The sequence below is a fragment of the Sinocyclocheilus grahami genome, unplaced genomic scaffold (assembly GCF_001515645.1).
Source record: "Sinocyclocheilus grahami isolate Dianchi unplaced genomic scaffold, SAMN03320097.WGS_v1.1 scaffold28.1, whole genome shotgun sequence".
NCBI lineage: Eukaryota > Metazoa > Chordata > Actinopteri > Cypriniformes > Cyprinidae > Sinocyclocheilus > Sinocyclocheilus grahami.
Window position 1 is genome coordinate 2,354,441 of NW_015505207.1, and position 21,494 is coordinate 2,375,934.

The 21,494-nt window shown below is 39.6% G+C and overlaps 1 protein-coding gene across 2 annotated transcripts in view; it reads left to right on the forward strand.

The window, feature by feature from the left end:
* Positions 1–21,494, forward strand: part of LOC107569711 (inactive phospholipase C-like protein 1) — a 70,699-nt gene that overhangs the window by 45,825 nt on the left and 3,380 nt on the right. For both annotated transcript variants that reach the window (XM_016255852.1, XM_016255861.1), the window contains exons 2-6: positions 3,820–4,443; positions 6,231–7,928; positions 15,400–15,762; positions 19,033–19,236; positions 20,792–20,867. In XM_016255852.1, the coding sequence (XP_016111338.1) occupies positions 3,820–4,443; positions 6,231–7,928; positions 15,400–15,762; positions 19,033–19,236; positions 20,792–20,867 (2,965 nt within the window). The remainder of the gene's footprint in view (positions 1–3,819; positions 4,444–6,230; positions 7,929–15,399; positions 15,763–19,032; positions 19,237–20,791; positions 20,868–21,494) is intronic.

Below are 21,494 nucleotides of genomic sequence, written 5' to 3' on the forward strand. Positions count from 1 at the left end.
GGTGTTTTGGCTTTATATATGATCAGACACCGCACTTACCATTTTCTGAAAATCATGTTCCAATAGAGTTAACGTTTTTCGTTAAGCGACTGACGGAGATCTGCATTTTGTCCGTCATTTAGAATGGCCGCATCTGAGGCAGTAAATTAATCTCATTATGTTTTCATCAATTTATAGGTTATAAAGTTTATTATAGCTATATGGGGGCTCGTTTTTTTTCTTGTTGTTTAGTACATTTAGCCAAAATCTTGTGATATATTTAAAACGTACAAAAGAATACTGGCTAACTAGACCGCAAATGCTAAGACTCCTCTCCGCTCTTCAAACAAACAAAAACATTAGCCTTTATGGACAGTGTTTCTTGAGTAAAGAAAATGGCTGTACTTATTTAAACATCAGTTCTTTATTTACCCTTGCATTGCGAAGAAGTAGACGTCTGTTGTCAAACTGTGCGTCACGGCACTTAATTCTGAATGGAAACGGGGTGGAGTTATGAGGTTTGACTGACAATTTGAGGATCCAGGTTTAGTCACAAGCTCTTTGAATACTTTTCATTGGTTAAATACGTGTAAAACCCACAAACAGTCATAACGATGACCAATATCACTGATTTAAAATAATAACAAAATATATTAGAGAGAGGAAGTTTTTGATCATTTTCCACAACACCCGACAACCTGTCACGGCACACTAGTTGGTAGCACAGAGGTTTGGAAACACTGGTGTAACTATACACAAAATCTAGACCTTGCTAGTTGACTAATTGTTACTCATACATAGATACATGTTCTTGCATTTGTAAATATCTGTAAATAAAATATTCTTTCACAGCCTTTGATTTGTGGATTTGCTTTGTTGTCTTGCTTTCAGTCTAGAGTATTTGTATTGGCTGTAAGCAGATGACAGTATTAAACACTCTGCTGTGTGAAAGAGTTTAGCCTCAGGCAGCATTTGAAAGGTTCTGTGAGGACTCAGTAGTAGAGCAGGCTGATGTCATCGTGGGTTTTAGCTGCCAAATCACTGATGAGCTTGAAAATGCCCCTTAAAGAGCAGGGACTTGACTGTTATTAAAACCAGTCAGCTCTGGTAGGAATAGACCAAGGGTTATTTCCTCAGTCTGAACCGTCACCAGCGCTCATACTGACGCATTTTAGTTCTTATTATATTTTCCCTTGTCACTCTTCATTTTCTCCTCCTTGTCCTCAGTTTCTTCTCCATCCAACCAACCTCCAGTTATTATCTCCTCCTTTCTAGTGCCTGTGCTCCCCTTCCATTCTCCTCCTCTTTCCCTTGATTAAGTGGAGATGGGAGCACATCTAAATTTAACCACACTTCATCTCCCAGCTCCCCCTTGCTGTGTTTGATACTTTTGTTATCCCTCTCAGACTGATGGTGGAAAATTGCTTATAATGTCGGTGTAATTTTATATTATGGAAGAAAGATGTGTGTTTTACCTATGTTCTAGGTTTTCCAGCAGTGTGTGTTTTGTTACACTCATCCCTCCATCTCATTAACTCTGTGTTGGCAAACACTCTCTTACATTCCTTTCCTTTCCTCACTGGTGGACCCGCCATTCTTTGTTGGAAAAACACACACACACAAAAAAAACTATCTGTCTTTCAAAAAACAAAGCAAACTGAAGTGCGCTTAGGGGGATTAAGTCTGATAGATGCACTTTTAGGCTAGAATGATACATTAAAAGCTTTGCAGACTTGTCATCATGGTATACTGGAGAGCCCTGATTGGTAGGTGGCATAGATGGATGGACGGATGAGCAGCCTGCTTTTTTGCCTCTTTCTCCTTGTGCCCTTGGGTGTCTAACCACTAAAGCTACATTTTAGCCTTGCGTGGTCATGCCAGTTAAACTGTGCACTGTGCTGCATGGCTCACTGTGATAGCTTCAGCTCTGCTATCACCCAGTCTGCTCAAACACCTGCTGACCTGGATTCACAGCGGCAGGCTGTCGACTCGTCAGGCAGGTTCTGGTCCAGAAGCACGGCAGCTTTGAGGAATGGAGTCTGCCAGCTGCATAAAAACAGACAAACGAAGAAAAATGAACCTGTCAGAGTGCTCAGTGGCTGCACACTGTACTCTCTGACCTGACCTCATCCACTGCTTCTCTGGTCTGAATGTCAACTGGGTTTTGCTTGGCTGAGGAATTCCAGAATTGTGTTGTTTTGTGAAAGCTCCAAGTTGTGCTTATTTCTTCCTTGACTCAAAAATAATGTGAATTGTGATAAAGTAGCAGAATGTGAATGTGAAACTACACTGTTAAAAAAAAAATAAAAAAAAAATAAAATTATATCCTGACATAAAATACTGTACCAGTATGTTGTTGTTTTTTTCGTGGACATTTCCTTTAACCCTAAAACACAACACAATGCAATGTGTATTTCAAAATTCAGGTAAAACATCTGAAAAATCAATACAGAAAAATTCCCTGATTCTGACATGGTAAATTGAGCCATATTTAGATTTTTACGTTTTCTAAACAAAACATCAGTAGTTCTTCCCTAGGACAAGATGCCGTGTGTTGCAGATGTTTTCTGGTTGAATTCAAGAGTGTTGCTAGTTGGTTATTAGGATGTTGGGGGTGGTTGCTAGGTTGCCACCCAAGTTTATATATGATATTCTGGTCCCTGGACAGATATGGTAGAGCCTTTGGAATTTTTTTCTGCCCATTTTATTGTCTGCCAGGTATAAATTTCATGTCTGATTGATTTGAAAAGTAATAGTTATGGCACATGCAGAGAACCTGAAGACTTTCTAATGGGATTATTCATGTCTTGATTGTATAAAGTCCATATTTGATATTTGGTATGTCTGACATTCATTAGCTTCTGCGTGCATATTCCCTGCGTATCTGTTATGAGAGTCAGTCTGATTAGTGCCAAATGGCTTGGGGTGGAAATCCCAGATTACACATTCTAACTACTGCAATGACATAATGTGTTTCCTTTAGGAGGCTTTGTTGTGGATTTATTTTTAGATATTATGACATAGATACTGTAGGCCAGTGCTGCAAGCATATATTTTTAAACTAGCAAGACCACCAGCCCAGCAAACATAAACCTTTTATCTCCTTTCCTTTCAGTGGGATGGGCAAGGTGACAGTTAGTTCTGCCATCATTAACTTTTGCTTTTTTCTGTTGCTCCCAAATTAATTTCATTATTTCATCATTCTGTAACTCCGGAGTGAAATGCTTGAAAACGAATGACTGTTTTTAAAATGTTAATGTGCATGGCTGAATTGCTACACAAGCTTTTCAGCATCATGTTACCGAATCATCTTATTTGGGAATTCAGTCAAATCGGAATATTTTTAAAGGATATTTTTTTTCTTTATGAAGCCCAATATTTTAGGTTGTGCTAGGTAAAATTAATTTTTAAAAATTACAAATACAGAATTAAGAATAGAAAAGTAAAAACAGGGATATTTTTGATATACAATGGCAATACACAGTCCAGTGCTGCTGGTCTGTGATGTAATGTAGGATGTGGTTAGTTTATTCTGAATAGGCCAGAGGAAGGGCACCATAGTTAATTTCCTTTGGATGACATGAAGCTCCATTATTGTCTAAAATGTGCCTGAATGATTATGTGCAAAAAGTCGTTTCAGGTTGAAACATGCATTGTGTTTGGACTTAAACTTACAGACATGCTTGAACACAAAGAACTTTCTGTGATGGATCATGAGACAATTTCAATCTTGCTTTGTTGCTAAGATTTCTTTACTAGAACAGAACTGTCTAGAATGACATACATTTTCTTTCTTTGTGGTTCACATAGTGTTTATTTTTTCTTCTTTTCTTCTCCAAGGATCCTTCAGTGGCCAAGGTCAGTGGAGGGAGAAAGAAAACTGTTTCCTTCAGCAGTATGCCATCAGAAAAGAAGGTGAGCAGTGCTGCAGATTGCCTTGCCTTCATGCAGGGTGGCTGCGAGCTAAAGAAGGTGCGACCCAACTCGCGCATCTACTCGAGATTCTACACTCTGGATCCTGAGCTGGCCTGCCTCCGTTGGGAACCCTCCAAGAAAGATGGTGACCGAGCTCGACTTGACATCTCCGCTATCCGTGAGGTCCGCACAGGGAAAAGCACAGAGACCTTTCTCCACAATGGCCCATCTGATCACCTTGCTGAAGAAGCAGCCTTCTCCATCATTCACGGTGACGAGTATCAGTCCCTGGACCTGGTTGCTCTCTCTGCCGATGTGGCCAACATCTGGGTGACAGGGTTGCGGTACCTGTTGTCTCACCCTGGTTCCATTGGTGGAGGGAGTGGAGGGGATGGAGGGGTGGGAGAAGGCAGTATTGGGAACAAAATGAGGCAGAACTGGTTGGTGGCTGAGTTTGCTCTCGTTGATGAAGATGGTCACGGATTTGTGTCTGAGGACACAGCAGTGGCCACCATCTGTAAACTCTGCCCTGGCATTAGGGAAGCAAAGGTAGGACATTCTTTTATAATTCAATTTATTGACCACAAAATCTTGCATTTCATGAGTAAATGGGTTTAGAAAAAGCCAAGCAATACTGAATGTCTGACACCCCAAATTGAAAGCAATCATGAATGTATATACTGTGGACGCATAAAATAAGAATCATTCTACTGTCCTAGAGCAGTAAGAGATGAAAAACAAACACTGAAACAGCCATAAATATGAACAGGCAATATGATTGTTGTTCCAGAGCTCGTCTCTCTGTATCATTACTTGGCTTGACTTGATAACCAGCCCTGCTGAGGCAAACAGCAATTGTTTAGTTTTCAATTTGGCAGCTGTGACAGTAGTTTCATCCATGTTTGTTTGTGTGTGGACTGGACAGCTGGGGACAGAAGGAGGACAGACAGAACCCACAGGGCCAAGTCTCCAAGTCTTTGTGACAGCGGGTGTGAGGCATCTGCTTCATGTGTCTAGAGAGACATGTAAAGGCAAAAAGGGCAAGCATTGAGGAGCTGACTGTATAGGCATGACTCCCTTTGCTCCTGGCTATATCCTAATCTTGAAAAATGCAGGACAAGATCTAGGCCCTGTGAAGCGCTACTGTTCCTGAATTTGTATGACTTGTGACATTTTGTCTCTCAAGATTCAAATCACTATCTGCCGCAAGCTGCTTATTTGATTTGCCTCTGGTTTGTGTAATAGTTTTGTTCTGTGATTGCTCATTAAGTTTCAAAGTTCTTTTCGAGGAAGAATATCACCCCCCAGCATTTCTTATTCAAGAAACAAAACCTAAAAAACTGATGAGACAGGCTTACATTATAAGCAGATGATAATTACTGTAGACTGCAGAACTCTCAAGGCCTTGGTCATCAATAACCAACCGTTACCTGACAGTCGTCCTTATGTTATTTTTTATTATTTAGTAGATACTTTAAAGGGATAGTTCACCCAAAAATGAAAATTGTATGTTTATCTGCTTACCCCCAGGGCATCCAAGATGTAGGTGACTTTATTTCTTCAGTAGAACACAAACTGAGATTTTGAACTCAAACCGTTGCAGTCTGTCAGTCCTATAATGTCAGTGGATGGAATCACGGTTTTGAGAGTCATAAAACATACTCAAACAAAACCAAATTAAACCCTGCGGCTCGTGATGATACATTGATGTGTAAAGACACAAAACGATCGGTCTGTGCAAGAAACTGAAGAGTATTTATATCATTTTTTTACCTCTGATTTTCAACGCAATGTCTGAACATTCCTGAGCGCGTTCGCGTCTTCTTCTTCAGCCTGCACGTGAGGCGTCTTCTTCTTGCTTTACGGGGGATCACAGACTTATGAGTGCATTACCGCTACCTATCTCTCAAATGGACCATTGGCATGCCTAATTGAGATTGTAGATAGAGTGTCAATGACTCTCAAAGCCGTGATTCCCTTCCACTTGCATTATAAGACTGACAGACTGCAACGGTTTGAGTTCAAAATCTCAGTTTGTGTTCTACTGAAGAAACAAAGTCACCTACATCTTGGATGCCCTGGGGGTAAGCAGATAAACATCTTTTTTTTTTTTTGGGGTGAACTATCCATTTAATATCCAAAGCAAGGCATTCCCCCTGGAGCAAGTGCCTTGGGCAATAGCAAAATGATAATAGTTTGTAGATTAATCCCTTTTCTAATCATGCTTTAAAATAACAAGGTTTGGGTTTCTAGCTCAAACTGTTATCCATAAAAGTGCTGCCAACACAAATGTGTACTAAAAACGTTAATACAACTCTCTTTTTTCTTTTTATCAGGTGCGATTGCGCTTTAAGGAGATTCAGCGGAGCAAAGAGAAGCTAACCTCTCATGTTACACTGGAAGAATTCCAGGAGGCCTACTGCGAGTTGTGTACGCGACCTGATGTCTATTTCTTGCTAGTGCAACTCTCAAAAGACAGAGAGTGCCTTGATGCCCAAGACCTGCGTCTTTTCCTAGAGACTGAGCAAGGTCTACCATTGGCCACCACTGAGGGCTGCTTGGAGCTTCTTCGCCGCTTTGAACCCTCTACAGCTGGGCGTGAACGAGGTCTACTGGGCTTGGACGGGTTTACCCGCTACCTACAGTCAGCTGAGTGCCAGTTATTAGACCCTGAGCACCAGAATGTGTGCCAGGACATGAAGATGCCCCTATCTCATTATTTCATCAGTGCCTCCTACCGCTCCTACCTGCTGGATGACCAAGTGCATGGCCGAGCTGATCTTGGGGGTCTCATTCGAGCCCTGCAGGCTGGCTGTCGGTGTCTGGAGTTTGGGGTTACCGATGGGCCAGAAGGGGAGCCATTATTGGGTGTAGACCATGGTACAGATGGAAAGCATCATCACCACCACCATCATCAGCACCACCATCACCATCATGGTTCTGTTACTTTGCGCAGTGCCCTGGAAGTAGTCAACAAGTATGCTTTTCTCACCTCCCAGTATCCTCTGCTGCTGTATCTATGCCAGCGTTGCTCACCTTCCCAGCAACGTACTCTTGCACAACACCTAAAAAAAGTTTTTGGACCCAAGCTCTATACCCCTGAATCTCTGCCTGTCAGTCTGGGAGGTCGTGCAACCACTTTGCCCTCTCCAGAGCAGCTGAAGGGAAAGGTGCTTCTTGTAGGAAAGAAGCTGCCCCCCGAAGAGGAAGGTTCTGAAGGAGAGGTATCTGAGGAGGATGAGGAGATTGGTGGTGGTGGTCCTCTGGCTGGCAGAAGGATGACTATCCCTGGGGAAGAGGAACTGGGGGTGGTTCTTGTTGTTCCCCCGCCCCCACAGCCAAGGCGCCTCCGATTGCGGCGTGAATTGTCTGATCTCGTCGCGGTTGCTCGTATTGGAAGTCGCAACTTTTATGCTCACCGGACGAGTGCACAGCCATCCCAACAGCATTCCCCCCTCTCCACTCCATCTACACCAGGTACACCTATGACCCTTGACCCCCCTTACTGGACCCTGTGCTCTCTTGGGGAGGGAGAGGCAGGACGGCTGGCCAGTGAGAGCCCAGAGGAGCTGGTGAACTTTACCAAGCGCAATCTAACTCGTGTGCGGCCCAGCTCTGTAAGGCTAGACTCTAGCAACCCAAACCCACAAGGCTACTGGAAAGGAGGTGTGCAACTGGTGGCACTCAACCAGCAGACACCAGGTGCCATGCTAGACTTGACCCGTGGCCGTTTTATGCAGAATGGTGGCTGTGGGTATGTTCTTCGTCCAGCAGTCATGCGAGAGGAGGTTTCCTACTTCAGTGCCCAGTCACAAGGCTGCGTGCCTGGTGTACCACCACAAACACTCAGGGTGAAGGTCATTAGTGCTCATAGTCTACCCAAGCCACAAGGCTCTGGTGCCAAAGGTGAGGTCATTGACCCATATGTGGTGCTGGAGCTGCATGGAGTGCCTGCAGACTGCACAGAGCAGAGAACTCGCACTGCTGCCCAGAACCAGGATGACCCACTGTTTGACGAGACCTTTGAGTTCCAGGTGAGAGAGCGAGAACATCATGAATATATATCTAATTTATTTCATGTGTGATGTTGGAACACTTTATTGAAACTAAAGTCGGCCTTGCCACCATCTCTGATATTTGCATATGGTTTTTGCATTTTGCCCCCTAGTGGCAGTTGTATGTAACTTTCAAATTGGTTGTGAAGTAGCCAGTCCTGTAGCCATTACTTTATACTTTTTTTACCATGGTAAAATGAATGAACAATGAATGTACACGCACAAAACAAATGATCAGCAGTACATCTAAAAGAAAAACATTTTCTAGGTCTACTTAATGTAAATTATTTAACAATTATAAAATCACCGTTTTGGATATAATTATTCATAACTGCCCATTTTACGGAAATGTTTTTGTATATGACAATTGACCCTTCGCAAAGATCCACCCTCCTTGCTATCTCTGGCAAACAATGCCGCTCTCACACTACACATCATGTTCTCATGCAGTAAAAAATACATTGCAGAGTAAAGAGGAAACACACTGACAGACAAGACAGAGCAGGTTACTTCTAGTACAAGGTCTCAGGACTCACAGCTTTCAAATTTGGTCATTTTTAAAGAAATGTTATCAATAAATACCGTTTTGTGGCTCTTTAATGACAGATCACTGTATTGCCTCGGTTAAAAGCGCCATGTGAACCGATCATCTTTTCATGTGTACTTAAAGCACAAAATGAACATGAATGAAAATCGTGGAACACACCATTATTCACCAAAGTCCACTGAAGTTAATCTACACTCCTGTCTGATTTAAAGGGATACAGCTACGTCTACATGGGCATGCGCACATCAGTATAGCATAATTTGTGTCACACTATACAACAATATGTTGTCTGTTTTTGCATTATTGTCTAGGGTTGGGGTTTAGGGCTGGGTATCGAGTTCGATACTTTTTAGGCACTGACCGAATTGCCTCGATACCATCGAGTATCGAAAAACATCTTGTCATTCTGTACCAAATTTCGATACCTAATCTCATCAGCGTCAGTGAGCCAATAAGCCTGCAGCACTAGCTGGTGTGTTCGACTAGAAGAGGCGCGGTGCAGATCGATCATCCGCGAGAGCGATTCGAAAGCGCAGGAGCAGTCTGCTCTCTTTAGCTCTCGTGGTACTGTAATACCACCAGTAAAGAGTAGCGCGGGAGCTGCGTGGAGTTCCGATCATATGCAGATGTCCGTTCATACTAACGTTACACGACCGAAAACGTGTGCTATGTGACCATTCATGCAAACTGTAGCATCATGCTACATAAGACAATAAATAAGATTTATATTCCGCTTTTACTCAAAACTCACTTTAAACCACCATCGAGTGTTTGTAATAACTTCCTATTGCCGTCTAACAGACATTGAGCACACTTAATCTCTCTCGCTCCCTCTCTCTAATAACTGCATTAGACTGCATTAATAACTGCGTAAGCCTGCATATCAATGGCTCAAGCCTCTGTTATCAGCTCTAAAATGACGTCTTGTAATTTGCAACGGAAGGTTTGGGATGAGGTGCGTAAAAAAATTTATTCACCCCACACGAGATTTCAGGACGGAAACATGTCAAATGTCTTGAAAGAAATTATCTGAACAATGTCTTGATGTGTGGTTGGGACTCCAGGCCCTTAAAATTATTAGAGAAATAATGCACTCCCGGAGGTGGTTATGTGGCCACGACTATATGGTATGGTCTTTCTCAGTTCTCAAACAAATTAAGAACTATTCGATTTTTATTGACTGAACGCAAACGCTTATTCCGATAGAAAACACTGTATCGGTTTCCACTGATTAAGAAATACTTTTGTTTGCTTGGGTGGTAATATTAGGTCTATTATATTAATAGGGAAGGGGGCCCAAAAAAAGCCTAACAGATGTGTAAACTGAAGACTATTTGAGCTTTATTAAACCTATTTTGCACTGATTTATTGTGTTTGTTACATTTTGTTCCTTTGTGCAGTGGCTCAGGAGTCTTTGAGTTTGTATAAACATCAACAAGCTGAAAAATAAAACCAAATTTTTTTTTAGATAATGTAATCTTGTTAAAATTGATTTCATAAAATTGGTATTGAAAAAAGTATCGTTCAGGAACCGGTATCGAAGTCAAGGTATCGGTATCGATATCGAAAAATTTTGAACAATACCCAGCCCTAGTTGGGGTAGGTGTAGACGTTAATAAAACAATCTAGTAGATCGAGAATTTATTGTTAGTTTCCGGGCCGTAGCTGTCGGACGATATGGCGGATTTGGCGTTCTGATTGGTCAGATCGCCTGTCAATCAAGCTCTTTGTGAACGGTCAATTCTGCATACGAATATGAACGGAACACAGCTCCCATACGGGAAATTATTGACTTCTGGTCTGGAGTTTGATGTTTTTCTGGGATAGAAAAAGACTGTATAATACTTTGAGACATGAGACGTTTTACATGGCACCTTGCCTGTGGGTTTTTGACCCTGTGTTCTCTGGTGTGGCCAGTGACGTGCAAGGTTGTTCTGAGCTTCTCTGTGTGTATCAGTCTTGAGGGCAGTCTCCATTCTCATGTGTCTTAATCAGAATGCTGCAGTCCATGAAGCAGCAACTGAGCCATGTCTCACACTTATTACCTGCTGCATGCAATATTAGCACAGTTCCGACTGATCTCGGCTATGCCCCATCATCCTTAAACACATACTCATTGACCTCCCTTAGAAGATTGTAATGATGACAAGGTGATTCCAAACTAACATGTTATATTTTGGAGGATTGTGTTATATTCTGAGAGGATTGTGTTTCTGTAACAAAAATATTATTGGCACTGCCTAGGCTTCGTATACAGGTTTCAGAGGACAACAAAATGGCTGAAAGCTAATTCTGCTCTTAGCGCTGATTCAAGACAGAATCTGAGATTTGTTTTGAAAGTTTGGGGGGGGGGGGGGGGGGGGGGGGGGTTTGAAGACATGCTGATTTTCTCTCTATGTAGTTAGACATAAACATATCCTGATAGAATGCAGCGAGTTTATAAAAGGTTAGCTCTCACTGGTTGCTCCATTTCTTTCATTTCTTAGCATGCGCTAACCTGAGCTGGAAACTATAACAGAAATGTCACATACATAAATAACATGAATATATAGAGTACTGACCTGTGATCCACAACCAGAATGAGGTTAATGGATGCAGTCTGTCCTCATGGATGCACTGGGATGACGCAAGAGTGTGCAACTCAACACAACTCTTCTTAGATCTGTAATTAGGGAAGATCTACATCAAAACTTAATGGCCTGCTAACACTAATGCTCTTACCCTGGATTGTAGTTCAAACCTACAGTCTAGATACCTCATTACACTGCTCTATAAGTGGGTGCCAGTTTCTTCCAGCATTTTTTTTTTAATGATGTGACCTTTCTTTTAGCAGGGCCTAATTACAGTTGTATGCCAAATTTAGACAGCTTTAATTACGAGATGCAAATTAAGAGTTTCTTGGTGCAGGTGTGGGTTTGTTTTACCTGTGATTTCCAGTGCAATGAAGTGGACACAAACATGCAGCACTCTGGGTGTGTAGCAAGACTGCTGAAACCAATCAGCCTACATTTTTACAAGGTTCATCTGAGGAGAGTTAGTGTATGTTTGAGGAAATTGTGTTGGCAGCAATTTTTGAAGGCTAAAAAATGTTTTTGTCAAGAATACTAGTTTCTATCAACAAGCAGAGAGATGTTCAAGCACTCAATAAACACACTACTGTCATGTATTTTTTTCATTGAACCAGAATCCATTTGTAGTGCTATTATCCATATAAAAGCAATGGGTACCATCATGATATCTCCCTGCTTCTGTTTGCCTATTGTCCCTTTTCGGCTACATTAAAAATCCTTGTTGAAGCTACGCGCGCACACAGCAAACCAGAACTGTTCGTTTTGTAAGACCGAGTTAAATATAAACCAGCTAATGTTGTTTGCCACAAAAAATACAACTCTTCAAGTATAAATAATTAACAAAGCACCTTGCATTTCATGCTGAAACCAGAGGAAATTGGAGGCTTTAAAATAGGGGTGTGCAATATGCAACATTGATCATGGACGATAAAAATGTCTCCTCGATCTGCTTTTGAAGAAATATCGTAGTATTGTGCTACAGCACACATTCTATCAACTGCAGTTCTGGCGCCTCCATCTCAATATGCTGTACAACGCAACATACATTCACTACAGTGTTAACTCAGTGGTAGAGTTACACTCACGGAACACTGCACTTATTCGCAATCACAAAAGTACATTATTTGCATGTGCTTTAAAGCTTTGCCGGTTAAACATTTCATTCACATGCTCTTCTGACTTGCGTTTTTTCTGAAGCGCGTGCACTAAAAAGCTTGTCAAACAGCGTCTGATTACTGAACTAAGTTATCTTTTGCGTTAATACGGTCAAAACACATAAGGTTATAGACTCATTTGGTTATGCCTAAAATGAAAATAAACCGTTTAGAGAAGAAACCTGGATATGTGCCTGTACTGTATATTAGATGCGTGCAGGTCTTAAAGGGACAGTACTAAACATGCTGCTGACTGTCATTAAAGGGATAGTTCACCCCAAAATGTAATTTCTGTCATTATTTACTCACTCACATATTGTCCCAAACCTGTATTAATTTCTCTCTTGTGCTGAACCCAAAAGAAGATATTTTGAAGAATGTGGGTAACCAAACAGTTGCTGGTCCACATTGAATTTGATAGTAGGAAAAAAATACTATGGAAGTCACCAGCAACTGTTTGGCTTTCCATGTTCTTCAAAATAACATTTATGTTCAGCAGAAGAAAGAAACTCATTCAGGTTTAAAACAACTTTTGAGTGAGTTAATGATGGTATAAAAATAAAACACTATGACAGCAGAGAGAATGACAATTTTTATTTTTGGGTGAACTATTCCGTGAATGTTAATAAATTAACAAAACACAGGGAAAAATCACTCACTACTCTTGACTGAAAAACTTTAATACAGCTGCTTTAAGAGGAATCAGTCTATATAGGGTTTTATTTTTATATTTGTTCATTAAATTTCTTGAATGCTCCTGCTAAATGCACCTATTGTACCTGAAAATAAAGCACTGTTTGTTTTATTTGTGTATTTGCAATTTGCAACTTTATTATTTATTTAATAACTAAGATAAAATAATGACAAAGATTTTTATCTTCGCCCACTTTGGCCTAAATATCCGCCATTCTTTTTAAAAATTTTGTTACCTTGAAAGGCTTTGTCTTTATAATAGGGAAATTAGTTTGGCTGCACTGCTCATACAAAATAGTAAAACCAACATGACAAATAATCGTGATAAAATCGTGAAACGTGATATTTCAAAAAAAAAAAAGTGATATGATATTTTTGCCATATCGCCCACCCCTACTTTAAAATTAAAATATCCTTTATTAGAATATGACCGTGAAAACTTTGACAGGAATATGCAGTAAATAAATACTTCTGTATTTATTGCCTGTGTTCACCCTACACAGTTATTTCATTTGTCATGTTTAGACCTGTTAAATGCTCCACACCACTGACTAGAAAACAACAGTCTTCCGATATGAATCTCCAGAAACTGTACTTCCATGTTTAGTATAAAGGTAGATATGTACCTTTTGGATGGGTTTCTACATCATACACATTGCATTGCAAGTAGACAGTGATAAAAATTGTGGGTGAGACTTGTCCTTAGCGCTTATAAATTTAAATCCCTGCTTTTGTAATTTAAACCAAATACTGTGCCATATGGTTATTTGAAGAGGAGGTTTTGAGAAGGATCCAGTGAAATCACAAATATATCTCTCACGCACACACTTATTCTGTCCTGGGGGATTGTGCCTCTTGTTGTTTGCATTTGTTTGTCTCTTGTTGCTTGGAGCTCAAGGACGTCATACAATTATAAGTCATGGGAGTGGTACACCTATCAGAGTCGCGCACACACACACACACACACACACACACACAGACAGACACAGAGGAGAAAAAGCGCATCCCCTGGTGGGATCTGATAGAATGCTTTTACATCTCTTCCTGTGGCCTTTTTCACTAAACAGATAAGCAACTGAGAGCTCTGTACCCCTAATGATGCCAGTCACAATGTCAAGTCAAATCATACTTATCTGTGAATCACTTTTCACAATTCACATTGCTTCAAAGCAGCTTTACAGAAAATCAGGATGTTGTTTGATGACATTTTAATAACTTTATGCCCAGTAGTCGCATTTAACAGATTAGAGTTGGGTGATAATATATTAATACTCTTGCATTTTGCAAAGATGCTAGCAATTCAGCAGTTGAGATTTGCTATATAACTCTTTATATAATGGTCTTTATATAATGTCACTGTACAGTATACATGTATTTGTTATACCTAGGTGTGTGCACAATCCTTTCTGTACTGTAATAATTTATGTACCATTGTATTTACAATACTTATTTGGTACTCTTGTGTTATTACAGCAACATACAGCCATAGTATTAACATGGTATTACCATGTCCAAAAACATGGTAATATCATAGAACTGTTTTTTCTGTAGAGTTCATTAAATTTGTCCATGTACAGAAGCTTGAAGCAGGTTCTCTGAGATGCTGCATACCTGTCTTGAACTATTTTCTCTTGCATGAGTTGTGTCCAGGCGTCTATGTGGGTGTCTGCTGCCAGCTGAGGCGTTTTATCTTTGTTGTCGGTGTTTTCCTGCCAGATTTTCTGTTTTTCATTTTCTTAGTATGAATATGCATATTCAGTGTGACATAACTCTTTTGTGTCTCACTTGTTTTGTGTGTGTGTGCTATTACATGCTGTGTATACATACATCTACATATCATGAATATGCTTACACACACACACACACATCTCTCGATAACGATACGTTTTCTTTTGGAGATGCGCAAATTAGTAATTTAAGTGATATTACTCTCAGGTACCATTGTTCCTGTTTTTCTGACACAAAGGAAGCAGCGAAATACAGACTTCCTGTCATTTTCAGTGTATTTTTTACTATGTGGATATGCTTATTGGTTATGTGAACTTCTAACAATAGTTACACAATCATTTTTGTAAGTTGTTTCAGTCTGTAACAGTCCCGCAGTTATTCATGGTGTGCAAGATGTAGGCCTATTATTTTGTTAAATTGTGTCCTTATTTATTAATGTGTGTGTTTGTCCTACATAGCCAGATGTCCAGCTGATATTGTGTGTGCATGCTAAACATTTCCATATTTAAATAGATGAGACTGTGGGAATGTGCTTTATGCAAATTATATTTTAACTACCATATTCTGCGGCGTTACAGTGGCACGTTTGGCTCAGTGGTCTGCACTAAATTTTGCATGCTTCATATTTCAGAATGTCTGCTCATGTGTTAAGTGTCTGTTTATACACCATAGATATTTAATTCTCCTTACAGCTGCATCTGTAGAATGTTGCACACCTGAAGAGGCCAAAAATTACATTTACTGTTTTCTCTTTTCAGGTGAACATGCCTGAACTAGCCCTGCTGCGTTTCGTTGTTCTGGATGATGATTATATAGGTGATGACTTCATTGGCCAGTACACCATTGCTTTTGAGTGTCTACAACCTGGATACCGAAATGTGCCCCTGCTGGGCCTCGCTGGAGACCCTTTGCCCCACGGCAGCCTGTTTGTACACATCGCCATCACTAACCGCAGAGGTGGGGGAAAGGCCCAGAGACGGGGTCTGTCCGTCAGGAGAGGAGCACGGCGTGGACGAGAGTACGTCACTCTGCGTAACACAGGAATCAAAGTGCTGGATGACACTTTCCGCCCAGCCAGCGGACCTCTGCGAGAAGCTACAGACCTGCGAGAGGATGCACTGGTAAGGGAGGTTGTGCATGTTCAGACAACAGTAATACTAGCAATTTGACTTCTGCACTACTTAGCAGCCACACCCTGCTGAAAAGACCAGGTTACACATGTAGGAATTTCCATTCTGGTTCAGGTTGGTTTATGTAGATTAACGCGGTTTGGTGCTGGTCAGCCAGCATGGTTTTTTCCATGTGATGCTGGATGATCAAGGAAATCTTGCTGGTAATGGGGGATAGTTCACCCAAAAAATGAAAATTTACTCACCCTCATGTTGTTCCAAACCCATAAAACTTGGATTATTCTTCAAAGACAGACTGATCCAAAGATCCAGAAAGGTCATAAAGGCATCTTAAAATGAATCCATAAGATTCAAGCGGTTTAAGTTTTATGTAGACATGCAATAGCTTCATAAAATGAACAGATTCAAATTAGGCTTGCATGCCTGTACTTTCAAAGGAGAAACAGAAACTTCTCATGTTTCATAAAAAATATCTTAATTTGTGTCTTATGGTTTTGGAATGACATGAGGTTGAGTAAATGATGAATAGAGTTTTTTTTTTTAACTATAGACGTTAATCAGGTTAGGCACTGGTGAATTTAACGCAGATGAAAACAACACTGTGAGGGATAGACTTGCAGTTTTTGCAAAATCACACACTGTATAAAGGACCTCATAACATTCAAAACTGTTTTATGAAGTTATTCTGTTGAAAGTTATTTAGAAAGGCGTTTCATCAGCTGAACTATCGGTATGTTGTTTAATAACAGTACAGCCCATTGGACCTACTGCAACTCTCTCCGTCACAGCCTTGTTTTCATTCCTGTCAAAAATGTAAGGTTTATCGCTTTATGCTTGAGGCTGTGCTGGGGGCTAGCATCCTGATAAGTTTTTAAAAGTTATCAGTGCACTGCATAGAAATCTATAATCTAAAAGCTAAATAAATAGTAAATAAACATTTTTTTTAATTTTATTGGAATAATTTCTAAACATTTTATAATTAAATATTTGATTGTATTTCTAAATATTTTATATTCTTTCTATCATATTCTATGGGTGCAGCTTTTACTAATGTGTTTCATTTTAAATGGATGTATTTGTGATTGGATGAGGCCACATTAGTGTCAGGGGTAGCACTGGTCCATCTAGATTGACGGCTGGCTCTCCCAGTCAGAGCGGTCTAAATGTAATGGTTTGGAAATAGTGAACAAAACAATTAAGTAGCTTTTTGTCAGCGCTATTAGTGCTGTTCAGTGGCTCGTGCAGATCATTGGTGCTGTTTGTAAATATGTGTCGCTCACTAATAACATGGCCATGTCAGACACTGAAAACAGATATTATAGCGAGACATCCACTCACCTGAAGATTCGACCTCACTTGTTGCAATGCTTTGATACAGAGTCACTGACAGACTTTTAATAATCAGATGACATGAGATTGCAAGTCTCAGTTCTGAACATGTAAAAACCAGACACCTCCTCACTGGAGTATGGCCATCTATTGTAAAAGCAAACCTCAGTTCACTTGCCATTTCTGAGGTTTGTAAACACACACATTTCTAGCAGCTCGATGTGTTGATCTGAAGTTTCAAGGCCTAGAAATTAAACCAAGCAAAAACACAACAGTTATGCTGACCTAGACTATGTGAAGTTGAGGTATGATTTATGGGTGACGGTAAGGGGAGGAGGGATGGAGGGTAGAGTATCTGTGGGGTCAGGTGACAGGGCCAGGATCATTTGCCACCGCAGTGTGTTGAGGAAGAGGAGTTACTCCACATCCATAATTACTGTGTTCACAAAACCTGCTGATCTCAGAGATAAACACACAACCAGACAGCAGCTCCAAAAACTATTTCTTTTAGTCTTATCTTCTGTTAACCATCTGATCCAATGGTCCTTTTTGGTAGGATTATGAATCTTTTACCTCACACACCACAGGTAACAGACTTGTTTGTTTGATAATTTTAGCCCAAAGGCATTCTTATCATTCTTTGAATTAAAAGCCACCTGGTTTGATATATATTTTTTATTATATATAATGCAATGACATTCACACCTTTTCATTGTCTAAATACTTCATGGGGTCACTGTACACACTGGTCCCTTTTTCTTTCATTTCCATTCCATTTTGCTGTATAATATATCTGAGCCACAACAATGTCCACTTTATTCCCAGCATACCCTATGTACTTGTTTCTCATACAAATAAACACCGATATACAGACTAATCATCACCCACATGAAGCCCCCTTAACACACACGAACATCTCCAAATGGCTTTGTTAATCACGGTTGTGGGTGTGTGATTCTGTCAGGTGGAAAATAGAAATGGGCTCTCTATCTGCCACAATGTAATGAAGGGAAATGTATGATAAAAAGCTGAAATGTGATTAGCTGAGGTCTTTGACAGTCAACAGTCATGCAGACACAGAAAGCTGTTCAATTGCACAGGTTTATCTGTCTGTATAAAGGAAAGAAGTCATTATTTTGGCTCTGCCTCCTGAGAGTAGCTTTACATAATAAAGTCAGTGTCAAACAATATAAATATCACTATTTTTCAAGGTTTCAGACTCTTAGCTCCCTCTTTTTTTTTTTTTTTTTTGACGGGATCTTGCAGTTGTGATCGTATACTTTTAGAGTATTCTGTATTATACTATTTAAAAGTTTGGGGTCCATTTTTTTTATTTTTAAAAGAATATTATAAGAAATAAATACATTTAGCAAGGTTACATAAAATTTATTAAAAGTGTATAATATAATGTATAATGTTATTAAAGATTTCTATTTCGAACAAATGCGGTTCTTTCAAACGGTCTTTTAGAGGAAAAAAAGTATTCCACAAAAATATTATCAATGTTGAAGGCAGTTGTGCTGCTTAATAAGAATTATTTGTTGTGCATTAAATCCACATAATAGAAGGATCATGTGACACTGAAGATTGGAGTAATGGTTGCTGGAAATTCAGCTTTTCCATCACAGGAATAAGTTATATTTTAAAATAAGTTGAAACATGATTATTTTAAATTGTAATAATATTTCACAATGTTTGTTTTACTGTGTTTTTTTTATCAAATAAATACAGTGAGCACAAGAGACATCTCATAAACATGCTACCCCAAGCCCAAAATTGGAAATATGCATTTATGTTTCTTTTGTTTATTAACATGACATTTTTGTGCTTATCGTATTATGTTTCGTACTTTTATCTCTGTCTCTTGGACTTACTGAAATATTTGTGTTAACCAAGTGTGTGCCTGTGTGTTCATGTTTTCTCTTTCTTTAGAGCGCCACAGTGGCTTTTAAAGAGCAGTGTGGGCTCCCCCCGATGGCCACACTGAAGCAGTGCATTCAGAGCTTAGCCACGAGGCTGCAGAGTCCAGATGGGACCCCATGTGCCACACTCACTCTGAAGGAAGGTTACCCATGCCTGGAACCGGTGGGAAACTTGACTGATGCCACTCGTAAACTGCTAAATGGTTATGACACGGTAAGAGACGCCTATTTATGTAGGCTATTTTAATGTCATGCATCATTACCATTTGTTTTTCTGTTGGGCTGTCAGTGGTTCCGTTTCATAGACTATAATAGGCCAACTTTATGCTTATGCTAAATTTCCCAGGCATCACTAATGCGCAGATAAAACCATTTCCTAAATGTTAGGCTATTACCTGCATTACCTGCCATTACAATGGCATTTGTCTTTTTATCCATCCCACATGTATGTGTGTGGGAGTAAGAACAGGCACATCGGAGTGAGTAAGACATTTCAGGTTTTAGTAACCATCCTCCTCCTCTCCTTTTGTTGGTTCCCTCATTCTCTGTCTCTCCCTGTGGGTTGACTCTGGGTTCTGTTGTGTGTTTGAGACCCAGAGAGTCAGACTGCACTGACTGGCAGGACTGCATTTTATAAATATCTGCACTGTGAGAGAGGGCAGCAGGGGTCTTCTCAGAATTGTATTGCTTAAAGATCTCTTTTCCATAGTTCATAATAGAGTTCTCAGATGTGTAATGTTTGAGCATTTTATGTTATGTCAGAAATGAGACAGTAGTTTGCATAGAGTAAAAGTATAGACCTATGAAATGAATGAATAATGTATAATTTAGCTGGGATAAGTCATAGAAGAATTTCATGCAAAATTATGAGCAGTTTCTCACTCTTTTGGGAGACGTGAGTTCAGCAGGGTTATTTTTTTTTTTAGAAAATTAGTCCTTTGGGTTCATATTTTTAGCCATATTCATAAAATTTGTGTATGTGTACAATACTGTTGAATAGTTTTGGGATTGATTAAATGTTTTCATATTTTTGAAAGAAGTCTCTTCAGCTGGGATTGGAACAATGTTACAAAATAATGAACTACAGTTTAGGTGAAAAGTGACTTTATTTCTAACACTCATTCCTTGGCTTGATTGGATGAAGGCTTCCAATGAGTCCACTGGTATGGTCATCGTCACTTTTTTTTGTCACAACAAAGACAAAAATTATATTCATATTCATAAAATGTGTGATGTGTACAATACTGTTGAATAGTTTTGGGATTGATTAAATGTTTTCATGTTTTTGAAAGAAGTCTCTTTTGCTCACCAAGGCTGCATTTATGTTTTAATGCAGTAAAACAGTAATATTATGAAGTATCATTACATTTTAAACTGCTTATTTTTTTAAAATATATTTTAAAATGTAATTTATTCCTGTAATGGCAAAGCTGAGTTCTGACTCCAGTCACATGATCCTTCAGAAATCATTATAATATGCTGATTTGGTGCTCAAGAAACATTTATTATTATCAGTGTTGAAAACCGTTGTACTGCTCATGCATTTTTTTCCAGATTCTTTTTAGCACTCTTTTTGATGAATAGAAAATTCAAAAGAACAGCATATATTTGAAATAGGCATCTTTTGTAACATTGTAAATGTCTTTACTGTCATTTTGATCAATGCATTGTGTCTTTGCTGAATGAAAGCATTCATTTCTTTCTGAAAAAAATCTTATTAAAATATATGAGCAGATCATAATATAGTTCCTGTCTGCATCCTTCTTCAGATCATCTCTTCCAACAAACAGCTGATAGAAAATGCAGATGGAGTGCATGAGAGAATCGCACAAGTGCAGAAGGAAGGTGAGTAGAGGTGTGGGGGAGAAGATGAGTGGAGATTAATCATCTTTGTATTTTCTTTCCACCGAATGATGTTCCAGTCAGGCCCCAGAGGATGTGTGAAAGTCTTGAGAAACAATTCACAGATTTTTCAAATTTGCATTCAAAGTAGATCCTGTTATCCACAACACACACAGTCCCCTATCAACACTTTGAAACATTGCCTTTTATCCTGAAAAGTTCTGAGAGTTGTTTTGAAATGATGTAAGTCTAGTCAGTATCCAGTGTTGATGAGGTACTTATACTAGTGATGCTCTTAATTACATTTTCTAGTAGTGTGACAGCAGGGCTGTTGCTAATAAATCGGGGTCACTGGTACTGTTTATCTCGTGGGGCCCCCCTTTGGCAAAATCGCAGTAGGTCCCCCACCACTGGGGGTCCCTTGAAATGTCACACACTTTTCATCCCACATGCAATGGCTCTTTTTTGTAGCTTTTCCAGTAACAAGCTACAAACTTTTTTCCAAAGCGTATTTGTTTTTGTAGCATGACAAACCACAACACCACTGTTATGTGAAATTGGACGCGCAGCTTTATAACCAAGTTAGTCAACGCAATATTCAAAGAATGTAGCTTTGGGAGACTCTTTTCA